This window comes from Balaenoptera borealis (assembly GCF_965194805.1).
Source record: "Balaenoptera borealis genome assembly, chromosome: 12".
Taxonomy (NCBI): domain Eukaryota; kingdom Metazoa; phylum Chordata; class Mammalia; order Artiodactyla; family Balaenopteridae; genus Balaenoptera; species Balaenoptera borealis.
Genome location: NC_138869.1, coordinates 87,749,957 through 87,764,639, shown reverse-complemented (window position 1 = coordinate 87,764,639; position 14,683 = coordinate 87,749,957). Strand labels below are relative to the sequence as shown.

The 14,683-nt window shown below is 38.9% G+C and overlaps 2 protein-coding genes across 4 annotated transcripts; one reads left to right on the top strand and one right to left on the bottom strand.

Moving 5' to 3' along the window:
- Window positions 1-34: 34 nt before the first annotated feature.
- LOC309607907 (histone H2A type 1-D-like) lies at window positions 35-4,853 on the bottom strand. Of its 3 annotated transcripts, none has more exons than XM_082347057.1 (2): window positions 4,336-4,853; window positions 35-3,208 (listed from the first exon to the last, which is right to left on the bottom strand). In XM_082347057.1, exons 1-2 carry the CDS (start codon window positions 4,718-4,720, stop codon window positions 3,174-3,176), a joined length of 420 nt encoding a protein of 139 aa, XP_082203183.1. In that variant the 5' UTR covers window positions 4,721-4,853; the 3' UTR covers window positions 35-3,173. The 3 variants fall into 3 exon arrangements, with proteins under 3 accessions (XP_082203183.1, XP_082203184.1, XP_082203185.1); XM_082347058.1 differs by having other exon boundaries at window positions 36-3,208; window positions 4,326-4,853; XM_082347059.1 differs by lacking the exon at window positions 35-3,208 and adding an exon at window positions 3,920-4,047 and having other exon boundaries at window positions 4,326-4,853.
- A 190-nt stretch (window positions 4,854-5,043) lies between these two features.
- On the top strand, window positions 5,044-14,665 carry LOC309607918 (histone H2B type 1-N; the record flags this gene model as incomplete). Its single annotated transcript, XM_082347070.1, has 2 exons — window positions 5,044-5,447; window positions 11,741-14,665. One exon carries the CDS (start codon window positions 5,044-5,046, stop codon window positions 5,422-5,424), a length of 381 nt encoding a protein of 126 aa, XP_082203196.1. The 3' UTR covers window positions 5,425-5,447; window positions 11,741-14,665.
- Between the last annotated feature and the right edge of the window lie 18 nt (window positions 14,666-14,683).

The window sequence follows — 14,683 nt, the reverse complement described above, 5'->3', positions numbered from 1 at the left end:
AAGTCCCGCCCCGGGAGGGGGGGAGGGGAATTTGACCAAAAAGAAAACAAAGCCTTTTTTGTTCCTTTGTACTGTGTTTCACACGGTGGTAACTATTTTGTTACCGTGTTTAAGGCTTTAACAATTGCTTTTGAATGCGAACGCAAAACATAAATGTTGTGGAAAAGGGCAAAACTCGTTATCTCACCACACATAGATCATTGCTGGTAGCTAATTTCGTATCAATATTTTGGTGAACAGATAAAAGCACATATTCTTTCAAAGAAAATGTATGCAATGCCGCAAATGGCATTTTGGAACCTCTTTGAATACATTTTAACCAATTTCTCTTATTTAAAGAGAAAATACATTTTTTATGTTTGCTTGTTATTCTTATGAATGCTCTTTAATACAGTTTTAACCAACTCCCTAGCAGCCAGTTTTTTTTTTAATAAATCATTTTTTTTCCATTTAAGAAAAATTTACTTCTTCACTATACTTGGGTATATACTATACTGACATTTCTAATGAAGGGTAGCAGAATACGCCACTCCCAAATATCCTTTAGCATAAGGATTATTTTGAGCGGACTGTTTCTGAGAAAAAGCAGACACAGGAGAAGCTCTAAAAACAGAATAGAATTCACCCCTTTTTAAGGGAAATTTACATTTATATGAGAAATCTCCATTTGTAAGGGTGTCTCACTCAATGCGCCAGGAAGAGAAAGATAACTCACAAGAAACTTACCAATGGAGAAGGTGCAGGATTTAATCGGCCTCCCCTTGTTTACTGTGCTCTTCCAGGTCACCTCCTACAACAGCCACCCCCCCCCCACGTCTTTTGTCTTTAGCTGAAGATGATATTTGAAGTGGCGGTTCGGGCCACTTCTGGGAGTTTTACTCAGTTCCCCTCTGTTTATTCCATGTATACATGAGACGTACACAGTATTAAACTTTGTTTTTCTCTTGTTAGTCTGTTGGTTTTTTTTTTTTATTACAGGAGGGTCTCAGCCACAGAACCAGTGAAACTAATGTTTTCATATAAACAATTGAAATAGTAAGCATAGATAAAGGTCTGGAAGAGGAGAAATTTATAAAAACCACAAAAAACAACCTTAGGGGAAAGGCATTGTTTGGGAGCCTCAGAGATTTGTATTGTTGAAGGCTCCCTAATTCTCTGTACTCAGTGTCTGCCCCTTGTCCAGAGTCCCTGCCCTCTTCCAAGTTACTGGTCCCCAAAATCACTCAGTATCTTCATTATTCCACCGGGTAATTAATATTCATTAACATCAGTTGCATTTATTTAAATCTGAGACTGTTGCTAGACTGGAGAAGGAAGTAGGAGGTACACCAAATTAATAAGGTCATGCAGATCAATTTTTTTCCAGATAAATTAATATCATGAAGTGAAAAGGCAGTGTAACTCTTTACAACTTATCTTTGCTCGTTGGATCCCTCTGATCTTTAGGCTCCTTCCTCCAGTTTAGCTACTTTGAAGTTATTCATTTGAAAATCCCTACATTTTCCTCCATGTGATCTCATCCTTGTTTAACTTTCAACTTCTTTTTTGCCTTTATTTATATCACTTATTTACTTTATAAGGATTTTTATTATTATAAAATTAACAGAATTTTTTGACTATATTTTATGGGCTTGTCATTGAACTAGGGTCTGGGGATATGCAAATATGAATAAAACCCAGTCTCCACTCCAAGGGAATTTGTACACTAATGGATAAGATACCAAAAGTGTTCAGAATGAGCTCCCCAAAATGTGCCACATTTGCACATTGATTATTTTGAGGTAAAGGCAATTGAGATCCTGCAATCTCAAGATAAACTTCTGCCCCTCCCTTAACTACTTAGAAGGATTTGAATTGGGGGTCTTTCCCACTATGAGAATTATTACCTGAGAAAAATTTTATCTGAGTGAGCCAGCTGCATGGCAGGGCAAACTAATTACCCAATATTTGATTTCCCTCTTATTGTCCATGTGAATTATCCTCTTGTGCTTGGAAGCCACTAAGCCATTCCTTAGCTCAGGATGGCATATATACCTCATTTTACCTTTCTGTTTTTGAATTTCTCAGGTATGTGGGGTTTCTGTATGTATGAAATTAAATTTGATTTTCTCCTGTTAATCTATCTCATGTCAATTTGATGATTAGGCCAGCTAAAAGAACCTTAGAAGGGTAGAGGAAAATCCTTGCTCCCCGACAATACACAACAAATCTAATATGGGAAGATACTGTTAGGTTCTTTCATGGTAGTCCAGAGTCTGCAGAAAGGAAAATTAATGGGAAGACCAACTCCAGGAATAAAGTTTAAATAATACTTTCATAAATCTTGTGCTACTAAACTTGAACTGTACCTCTTATGAAAACAACTTTACAGTATAAACTATGGAGTCCTAAAAAGTTCTTCAGCATCTAATTGAAATTAGAAATATCTAAATTATTTTGGCAAGATTTTTGGAAAGTTTGTTATCTCCATTTTTAAATACAAGTTTTACTTTTTTTCTGATTATGTAGATAGTAAAGAACAGTACGTGCTTTACCCAATGAAATTGGGTTAATAGTCCATTAATTTAAAAAACTCAGTTAACATGTGGAATTATAAGCAATGACATATCACACTTGAATATTTTATTTTATTTAAAACAAAAATTTATATTCATTTATCAACTATTTGATTATAAGTTCATTGATTTTATCAATCAAAACCACATCAATAATTGTAAAGGCATTATTTTAACAATGTGGTGGTTCTTGCCATGGGGAATAGAATGATGCAATGAAGCAAGTGTTAGTAATTGCATGATCAATATCAATAATAATAACAACAGCATATTTTATTATTAAAAATTGAAAGAACTCATAGGCCTTCCTTGGAGCTGTATCATTTACTCTACTTGACAGTTCTACTTCTGAGATATATTTGTTTAAAATATACAAACTCAAGTAATGCAGATGACTTTCTTTTTTAAATTTATTTAATTTATTTATCTATTTTTATTTTTTGGCTGCGTTGGGTCTTAGTTGCGGTGCTCGGGATCTTTCGTTGCGGCGCGCGGGTTTCTCTCTAGTTGTGGCGTGCCGGTTTTCTCTCTCTAGTTGCGGCGCGCGGGCTTAGTTGTCCAGCAGCATGTGGCATGTAGGATCTTAGTTCCCCAACCAGGGATCAAACCCGCGTCCCCTCAATTGGAAGGCGGATTCTTTACCACTGGACCACCTGGGAAGTCCCGCAGATGAGTTTTTAAGAGGGAAAAATTGAATAATTAGATTCACTGAAATCAGGATTCGGGTCTTCCAACATCAAATAATGAAGCCAAAAAGAAAAGGGAAAAAAGGTAACATTTACGTCCTGTTTGTGATTGCTGAGGTCACTTTTATTCCAAGGAATATTATTTACATGTGATTGCAGTTCAGATTGAAATATAGGATATACTGGGAATTCCCTGGCGGTTCAGTGGTTAGAACTCGGCGCTTCTACTGCAGGGGGCCTGGTGTGTGCGTGTGTATGTGTGTGTGTGTGTGTGTGTATGTGTGTGTGTGTATAAAACAAATATTTCAGGAGACTCAGAAAACCTATTCCAATGGACTAGGAATGCCATAGAAATTCATTTTCATTAAAATGTATTCATAAGGAAAACTACACATGAGCTGATGTGGAGAGGAATTGAAGGCCCTCTCTAGCTAGGGTGACTTGGTGATCTGAGAGAAGGTGAGAGCGATGATGGTGGGGGAAAGGGGAAGCAAAAATCATTGACAGCACTAGGACTATAAGAACCTGATAAGTGATTTACAATCGACCTTTCCTATTTGTTAAGGCACACCCTCTTCCTAATGCAGTTCCATACCGCCTTTACTTCACCATCATTGATGTAAACAGTCCATTATGAAATGTATTCTCTGCCTGAAGTTACTTTTAAACAAGTAATTTACCTATCTGGATTACTACTCTATTCCCATTTCGGAGGGTGTGTGGTGCGCAGTAAGACTGAATTGAATTAGAAGGGAAGGTAGGCCAAAGTCGTATGGTGCTGTTTTTTGTCTGATGGACATTTGCCCCTGTAGAGGAATCACAAGGATGTTAATTTTGCTCATAAGTTTAACCTAAATTATGTAAGCAAATGTTTTACTTTTTGGAAGGCAATTAAGGTACTCTGGGGGAAATGACCTAGATGTAAATGACTTAGCCAAACTTTGTTATAAGATTAATATTCAACAGACTCTTGCTTTCCAAAACAATGTGACTTTGAAAGCACAGCTCCTTTTGTTGATACGGTGGGCGGCTCTGAAAAGAGCCTTTTGGTTTGGAAAGATTTGAGTTGCAAAGAACGACGGACTTCTACTTGCCCTTGGTCTTGTGGTGGCTCTCGGTCTTTTTGGGCAGCAGCACCGCCTGGATGTTCGGCAGAACGCCGCCCTGAGCAATAGTGACTTTACCCAGCAACTTGTTGAGCTCTTCGTCATTGCGGATGGCCAGCTGCAGGTGACGCGGGATGATACGCGTCTTCTTGTTGTCGCGAGCCGCGTTGCCCGCCAGCTCCAGGATCTCGGCCGTCAGGTACTCCAGCACCGCCGCCAGGTACACTGGCGCGCCGGCCCCGACTCGCTCGGAGTAGTTGCCCTTGCGAAGGAGGCGGTGCACTCGGCCCACGGGGAACTGGAGCCCGGCCCGCGAGGAGCGAGTCTTGGCCTTGGCGCGAGCTTTGGCCCCTTGCTTGCCACGTCCAGACATACTAAAAGTAAAAACCCACCAATACGAGTTAGGTCTGAATAGATACAGCGAGAGCTACCCTACTTATAGTTTTCACTGGGCGCGAAAATGAAGGTGTACTATTGGCAAAAACTAGTTTTACTTAACCCAATGAAATCGGATTTTGAAATACACTTATTTTGATTGGACAAAACTGTTACGTGACGTTTCCAGGATTCACCACCAATCAGACGCTCGACTTTACTCACTGCCTCCTTTGTTTAAGAAGCTGTGAAGGAAGAGAACTCAGCTTTGTTCTCATTCTTCCTGTTTTTTTTGAACTGTTTGGCAGTTAATTCCGCACCATGCCTGAACCCTCCAAGTCTGCTCCGGCCCCGAAGAAGGGCTCCAAGAAGGCGGTAACCAAGGCTCAGAAAAAGGACGGCAAGAAGCGCAAGCGCAGCCGCAAGGAGAGCTACTCCGTGTACGTGTACAAGGTGCTGAAGCAGGTCCACCCGGACACCGGCATCTCGTCCAAGGCCATGGGCATCATGAACTCGTTCGTTAACGACATCTTCGAGCGCATCGCGGGCGAGGCGTCGCGCCTGGCGCATTACAACAAGCGCTCTACCATCACCTCCAGGGAGATCCAGACGGCCGTACGCCTGCTGCTGCCCGGCGAGCTGGCCAAGCACGCCGTGTCCGAGGGCACCAAGGCCGTCACCAAGTACACCAGCTCCAAATGAGCCAGGCCGCAGCGGAGCGAGCGGTAAGGCTAGGCCCCACACCCCAAAGGCTCTTTTCAGAGCCACTCAATCTTCTGAAGAGAAGTGGCACTCACTTTATACAGCAGGTGTTTCTTATTTGGTGCAAAGTATAACAAGTTCCGCGATTTCTTTTTCTTTTTTTTTTTTTCTTTTGTCTTTAAACAACAGATTTATTTTCTCGCAGCTCTGGAAGCTAGAGGGCCAAGATTTGCTGTCAGCAGGGTTGGTTTATTCTGAGGCTTCTTTCTTTGGTTTGCAGATGGTCATCTTTTCTGTCTTCATTTGGTCTTCCTTCTGTTCGCGTTTCCTCATTTTCATCTTGTTAGAAATTACTTCCACTACAATGTAGGTGGTGCTGCAGCAATACTCGAGACATTTTTATATGTTTTTATGTCGAGAAGGGTGAGGTTCATTATCAGACAAACGTAGTGAAGAAGACAAAATGCACTTTGTCCCAAAGGAAAATCCTCTCGCCTTTAAGTTTGAACCCGGCAAAAGATTTTGCTAACAATGGCTTGAGCGCTCCATCCTTAATTTTAACGTGTACGTACCTGACTAATGAATTGCTTGGCACACAATAAGGAAGGTACAAATCGTTTTATTCACTTATGTTTTCTTTGGGGAGGGGTGCTGTCTCTCCTCCCCTTTCCCTGGGTTTGGGTTTGCCAAATATTAAGTTAGAAAGGCAGAAGAAAAGCAAATGGAAGTGAGAATCCAATTCAAATTATCGCACACATCAACCAGGTGCCACGTTTATCGATAGCCAATGCAGACGCTGCGCGCGCAGTTTGAAGTTTACCAACGGTGTCCCTCTTGAGTCTATCCTAATTGGGAGATTTCTGGGCCACGCGGCTTTGTGGGAAGAACTCTGCCATTTTGTCCACTCCCTAATTTCTCTGAGTGAAATTCCTCTGTATGGGAGGGATTAGGTCCTACTCCTGCCTTTACTGTGAGGATCCGCTCCATGCTTGCTTTCTTTCTGCATGTCACTTGCATTTACTGTTTCTCTATTAATCGGAATAAATTTTTTAAAAATAGAGAAGGGCTGTTCCCCTATCCTCAATTCGGGAAACCAAAACCCATCTCTTCATTTTAGGCCCTTAGGAATGAATGGCATATTTAAAACTATTTTAGTCTTTACAGGGAATCAGCATGGAAATGCTTCCCAAAGAAGTATGTTATTCTACAAAGTGACCACTTGATGCAAAAATTACCATTTGTTCATATTGCATATGAAAATGCATAGGTGACCTAATATGTTTAATTTGCAATATGCCAAGACAAATGAGTGACTAGCCATGAAAAGTCTTAAGGACTAAAGTCTTGCGATGGGGAAACTACTTTGAATCTTTGCTTAAGGGCTTACATTCAGAATTAATAATAAGTATGACCTACATCTGTGCAAAGTGTATTATATTATTTTTTCTAGGTGATTTATAATTTCAAATTTCTGACTTTTTATATTAAGCATATTAAAAAGAATAATTTGAATGTAGGTTATAATAAAACATACAGACAAAATATTTCCCAGAGGATTTCCTCATGTGCTTAGAATGAAGAAAAATATCCATTAATAAATTAAGGGTTTTTTAAAATATGTTTTAATTCTTTAAAAAATGACTTTTTATATCATGTCTGCTTTAATTGTGAAAATAATATAGGATATAAAATTGAGAGTGTAGGCATGGCCCATTCATGCATAAAATGATAAATGTTCAATGATGATAACTTTCTAAAGTACTTGCACATGTCCAAGAAAAACAAAAAGAAAACTATAAAGTTACACCTCATTTAATACTAGGAATATGTATATGTGATGTGACTCTGGAGTTGCACCTAAAATATAGCTCAAATATATCAGTGTCTTCTACCAGTTGGTTCTTGTGGAACAGTGTTTTGAGAATATGAACTGTATAAAAATATCCCACTCAAATTTGGGACGTGACATTGTATAAATGTAACACTGGACTTTTAAAAAATAATTTTTTAAAGAAATATTTTTTGTGCATAACATTGCTAAGTTAATTTTATTTTATTTTTTTGCCTTATTTTCCTCATGTGTGGAATAAGGCCAACAAATACTACCTCAGATGCTCATTGTATTTATTTATTTTTGGCTGTGTTGGGTCTTTGTTGCTTCGCGTGGTCTTTCTCTAGTTGCGGCCTGAGGGCGCCACTCCTCGCTGCGGTGCACAGGCCTATTACTGCGGTGGCCCCTCCTGCTGAGGAGCATGGGCTCTAGGCGCGCGGGCTTCAGTAGTTGTGGTACTCGGGCTCAGTAGTTGTGGCTCGCAGGCTCTAGAGCGCAGGCTCAGTAGTTGTGGTGCATGGGGTTAGTTGCTCCGCGGCATGTGGGATCTTCCCGGACCAGAGCTCGACCCCGTGTGCCCTGCATTGGCAGGCGGATAATCACTGCGCCACCAGGGAAGCCCCTAAAAAATAATTCTTGATATTAATTTGATTGTAGCTTCGTTTTAATTTACTCTTTCTTCCCCAACATTTATTTTAAACTGATATCTTGAAAATAAACTAGTGAAATATTAAGATACTCTGTATGTTTTAATGTATTTGTATTTGGCCAAATAGCTGTATTTGACTAAAAATCTTAAGAAATTGAAATTCAGTGCTGCCTGCAATTAAAATAATTATACCATAATATGAGTGTGTGCATATATGTATATGTACATATATTTATGCATATACATATAATATACACATAAAATGTTTTATTTATACACACATTACTAAAATATGTTATATTTCAATTTTTCCAACACTCTTACTCCAAGAGGGTGACAAAAGATATAAAAGCATTGACTGTCTAGTGTCTGATTATTTTAGGCTCTTGGTACAGAACAGCAGTGAGATGGAGAGTATAGAGCCAAACCTTTGAGATTTTTAGCTATACCATTCCATTAGCCAGGATACACTTTATACATGTATACGTATATATTAAGTTTTAATTTCTATTATATTTTTATTATATTTAATGGAATTAATAGAATAATCAGAAAGTGGAAAGTGTTGGGAAAATTAAAATTTCATTTTCTTTTAAAATAACTGGTGTACAGATGATAATGACTGGGAGAATCATTTGCAACAATGCATTGCAGAAAGAAAACATAGTAAGAGCATCCTCATGTTTATGAGCTGTGGACTATATTAATTCTCCCAAAAGCTCAAAGTGAAATATTAAAATTACTAATGTATTATGTGTATCTTAGAAATATATACCTGGATAAAAGTCCATTGTATGCTTTATAAAATTTTTAATAATACTGTTTTTTAAACACGTTGTTTAGATACAAAATCTAGTAAATTAACCTTGGTGAGGTGATGTTTTATATGGCAGAGAAGAGTGAAGCTATCAGCTCAAGAAGAAAAGTGAGTTTGATTGAAAAAAAAATTTATTCGGGGACAAGATAAAGGACTTTCTGTGAAAAGAATAACAGGCACTTAGCCTTTAAAAACAGGGTTTTTAGTCTGTCATCATAGTGTTCTCACAGTCATCTGATGCAGCCAGGTGCATCACGCAAAACAGTCTAACATAAACCCTGGTGTGGAGATTTCCACCTCTATTCAAGAAACTAAATTCCTTGAAGAGGAACTGATTACAAGTTTTGAGACAAGGGAAATCCTGATGGGTCTAGAACATCATGCTGACTGAAAGCAAGGATGATCTCCCATGTTTGGAGTAACAATAAAGAGAGTTAAGATGAGAGTGGCAAGAAAGCCTGAAAGAATCCCCACGGTGTAAGTAGTGCTAACTTGAGAATTAAAACTAAACAAACAGAACAGTTGTTGTTGTTTACTGGAATAGATTCAGCATATAAAAAGCCATGAATCCATGATAATAAGCAATTGGAACAAATACTACGATGAGCTGAATAAGAAGTTTACCTGGTGTGTCTCACTATTCATCTTTTCCCAAGTCTTTGTGCCCCATGTCACTGAGATGAGCATCTTCTTCTCCAGAAAGTGCCTGGCTTTGCAGTCTTAAGGTTCTGTTGTACTTATATTAGGGGAAACTCCACCTCCTGCAATGCTATAGGATCAAGTCTCAAAAAATAGCTCCCTGAGAAACTCGCTGATGCTTTGTTCAATAAAATTTCAGGAGAGCAAATTGCATTTTAATGATTGCCATTGTTGGAAATCAGTCCAAACACTAATTCCCAAGGCATTCTCAAATTATCCTGTGTACCAGCTTCTGCCACAGCCATCCCCAACACTACCACCAACAATGTGGTTACTAAATAAATAAATAAAATGTTAGCCTTCTCTTTGTCCCAAAGGCAGTGATTCTCAAACTGTGGTCTGGGGACCCCTGCGGGTCCCTGAGATCCTTTTAATGGGTCTGTGAATCTAAAATTATTTTCACAATTATCCTGAAACTTATTTAAAAGATATTTGCAAAATATAGAACAGTACTAATCTTCTTACTAATTTTTTAATTTTGAAAAATATAGCTCTCTTCATAAAATATGTATGTTGAAAAGGGTTTATTGTAATTTTTAAATGAATTAATAAAACAAATATTCTTTCAGTTTTAACTTCTAATAAGGTAAATATCAATAGTAGTAACATACAGAAACACAAATTCTTTGGATCCTCAATACTTTTAAAACGTGCATGGGTCAAAAACTTTGAGAACTGCTGCCTTAATAATTATGTCACACTAGGACTGTTTGATTTACTGTTTTTCAAATTATTTGGAAATAATTTCCTGTGTACTTATGCTACCATCTGAATACACAGATCCATTTGCTTCATTTTGCTGTTATGTTTAGGGATTTGGCTTTTTAAAATTTAACCTTATCCTTACATAAAATATTTTTACATAGTTCCAAGGTCAAATCAAGGTATGTTCAAAGAGGTCTTTCTCCTTTAGCCTGTAGCCTCTCTCATCTTACAGGTAACAATTTTTAATGTTGTGATTTAACATCCCATTATTTGTTTGTTAATTATAAGCATACATTTGTGTATTCTTAGTTCCCCTCTATTATATATATTTTTTAATATTTATTTTATATTTATTTATTTGGCCGCCTCGGGTTTTAGTTGCGGCACGCGGGATCTTTCATTGCGGCGTGCAGGCTTCTCTCTAGTTGTGGCGTGCGGGTTTTCTCTCTCTAGTTGTGGCGCACAGCCTCCAGGGCGCGTGGGCTCTGTAGTTGTGGCGCGGGTTCCAGAGCGCGTGGGCTCTGTAGTTTGCGGCACGCGGGCTCTCTAGTTGAAGCGTGCGAGCTCAGTAGTTGTGGCACGCCAGTTTAGTTGCCTCTTGGCATGTGGGATCTTTAGTTCCTTGACCAGGGATGGAACCAGCTTCCTCTGCATTAGAAGGCGGACTCTTTACCACTAGAACACCAGGGAAGTCCCAGTACCCCTCTACTAGATAAACAGTAACATCTTACACACAATTTTCTCTATCTTGGGTTTGTTTTTTTTTTTTTTCCTTTAAAATATATATCCTGAAGATCATTCCACAATAGTATATGGAGATTTTCTTCCTTTCTTATTTTCTAGCTGCCTAGTACCCTGGGCTTTCTTCTTTTTCTGATTCTTGGCTCTGTAATTCATTTTCTTGTTAGCTGCCTGACCCTTCAATCAGATGTTTTCTAGTTGTTCTAAGCATCAGGATTTATCTGAATTGCCTAGTCTACTATTACTGGACATAGGATCAAGGTATAGTATTCATTAAATTTTTTTAAAAATGTCAATCCATAAATTACTCTAGGACTTCCAATCCTTAAAATCTTTAAAATGCAGCTGTGTAAAATTGATATGGGTCACTGCAGGCGTACCCTCCGGTCCAGTGATAACTCAAGTTCTTGTTAACAATGCTCAAGTTAGCACATCAGTTGCCATAGTGGGTTAGTTGTTCATGATCAAAGAAGTGAGATGGTAAATTGAATGTAAATAAATACTAGTCACAGGACTAGAGGAAGAGACTAAACACTGTATTGTTGGTTCAAGAAATCAGGTTTATAAATTTGAAGAAATCAATAACTTTTATGAAGTGTCTGTGAAGCCCAAAATTTAAACACACAGAGATTAACTGCAATACCTTATCAGTAAATGGTAATAGGATATACCTTAAAAAGTATAGGTTATATTTGAGTCAAATCTCTTGAAGTTTAGGCATTTCATTCTGGCTCCATTTTTTTGCAGTGTCCACACCAACGAGCTTAACATTCAAACACCTTCACCTCACTGTCAAGGACATTTTTATCAAAGCTACCATCTCTTCAGTCACATCTTTTTTTCCTTGAACTTTCACTTATGCCTTGTTTTCCAGAACTACATCCATCACTTCGTGCTTGAGAAGGGATCCTTCTGAAGTCATCAGAATAATTAACCTCATCAGAGTACTCAGAATGACATCTACTATGGATTCTCCGCTTCTGCCATCCTGACAATCCTCTGATACATTTTTGTTGGATCCAAAATCTTGGTGGAGGGAAATCCCTGAACAACATCCTGACTTCTTAAGGTGGGATGCTTATCTCCTTAGGCTACATCAGACTGTAGTTGTTGCTACCTTCAAGCCTAGTGTTAAATTTTCACAGTGACCACACCATGGAACATAGACCTCTACAAACCACAAATCATGACTTTCAATAATTTTTAAGTTGTAATTTGATGGAGTTAAAAAATATAGAAGAATATATACCATTCATCTGCACCATGCCCTGCTGCTCCAGTGTCCTGGACCTCAGTCCATCCTATGTAGGAAGATGATAGTCTGCAATAGAACTTTAAGGCCACTCTCATTCCATACCCATTTTCTAGATGAACAAACCGATGCACAGAGAAGGGGAGTATTTTGTCTAAATAGCTAGAGGATCAGTGACAGAATCAGTTTATAAACCTCATGGTAGTAGCCATCAGTGTACAAATGATAGATTTTGTGGTCTTTTGTTATCATCAAACTAAATTCTTTCAAAACAAATGGAGATGACCCATTCGTATTTGTTTTAATAGTGAAAAAGATGCCATTCTTTATTTGAAAAAAAAAAAAGTTTCTCCCTCTTGTTCCCAAGAACAGGAAAAAAAAAAAAAGGCAATTTTTTTTTTTTTTTTCTTGGAGAATACAGGTAAAATTCTCTTTGGAGGATCCTATAGCTCTACCCTATCATCATTGCTCTACCCTATCATCATTGCACAATTAACAACTTTTGCCTTTCCTGTGGGAAACAAGCATGTATAGCAAAGTCTGCCTGTTGATTATAGTACTGAAATTAAGACAAACTAAACTCCGTCTGTAACTTTTCCAGAAGACAGTGTTTGAAAATTGCAACTTATACTCACACAATGCTTGCAGACACCCTGTATTTCAATTGTTGGAAATTTGTGCCACCAAGGAGCAGAGAGAAACCTGCCCACTGAAATTGCGCCATGTGAGACATGGAGTTGTTGTTATATCTCTTATCTGACCATTATTTCTGCCTTGAAAGCAGTAATGAAATAGACAAGAAGAGGCCTCTCCCTGAAGCAGCAGCCCCCCTGGGAAGACACTTTATACTCATTCTCCCAGAGGGTCAGCAATCCAGGTTTGCCCAAGTGAAAGGCTGAAGTATCACTGTGGATGAGACCTGAATGCTGTTTAATTATTTGCAATAGATACAATGTAGTTATTTTTAAAGTAGACGTTTAAACATTAACCTATCCTTATTCTTAGTTTCTTTTGTCCTCCTCATTCCAAAGAACCAAAACTAGGCCTAGTCCGGGGGAAGGGAGTCATACACCCCTGATTTCTATGGGCTGTTCTATTTAAAGGAAGGCAGCTATTATGGGGAGAATTTTATCTGCCTCCCCCAGCCTCGCTGAACCCTCAGAATGTAACCATATTTAGGGATAGAGTCTTTAAAGAGGTAATTAAATTAAAATGAGGTCCTTGAAAAGTGGGTAGGTCCTACTCCAATATGACTAATGTCCTTTTAAGAAGATGAAATTTGGATGCAGACAAGTACAGAGGGAACACATGTGAAGATAGAGGGGGAAAGATGGCTGTCTACAAGCTAAGGAGAGAGGCCTATAACCCATCCTTCCCTCACAGCCCTCAGAAGGAAACAGCCCTGCTGGCACCTTGATCTCAGACTTCTAGACTCCAGAACAGTGAGAAAACAAATTTCTGTTTTTTCATCCACCCAGACTGAGGTACCTTGTTATGACAGCTGTAGCAAACTAACAAAGCAGCCAATATGTTACTATAATGTTACAATCCCAATCCTCTGTCTCTTTAGCTGTAGACCAAAGATACCACTAGCACTTACCTCATTTGATTGGAAAAATAAATTAGATAATGCACAGTATCCAAAGATAGTACACACTTAATAAATGACAGCCAATAACTACTGTGACTTTTTCCCCTATATGCCAAAAGCAAGATGTAAGTGCTGTACAGTTTACTGCTTGAGGGCAGATCCTTGAGTGAAGAGCCATGACGTAAACTCTGACATTCAATAATCCCTCAAATGACAAAATATTAGAGCAAACGAAATGAAGAACTTCCAGATGTACTGGAGATAAGCAAGAGAAATACATGAATGGGAATAAAATGCTGAAAATAGCAAAAACAAATAGAGCACCAAAGGAAGGTCATTCTTATAATCTGAATTAGTAAAGAACCTACTCTAAAGCAGCCTAAACAGGTGGAAGGAACATAGGCCCTGGAAAACCTTTTGTGACTGAAGTTCTGCCCAGTACTTGTTAGCTGGTTATCTTGGATGCTGCTTCAGTGAGCCTGTGTGTATGATCAGGCCACACAAGATGGCTGTTCTCTTGCTCTCTGTACATCCCCTGATCGAACAGTCCCTGCTTCACCTCACCCTAGTCACAGGACTGACCTTTCCTCTTAATCATAGAGCTTATCAGTATCTGCTTAAGTGCTTGCCCCAGCTCCAACCAGAAATTTTTCTGATTCTTAGAACAGAACGGCTCCAGCATGCTGGGTTATTAAAGAGAAATATCTGCCCCCTTGATGGTTGTTAACCAAAGGGACAGTGAGGGATGTCCTCCTCTGCTGGTTTCCCCGGTAACTGATGAGCCCACCTGACATCAGTCCCCCCTATAACTGGTATACTGATACACCCCCCACCCAACCCCCACCATGAAGACTGCTGCCATGTCCTGTCTGCTGTTGGTACAGAGTGGGGAGTCACTCTAGAACTTTGCTTCAGACATGTAAGATCCCCTGTTCAATAAACCATTGATGTCTCTGTTGCTGTCTCCAGGCATT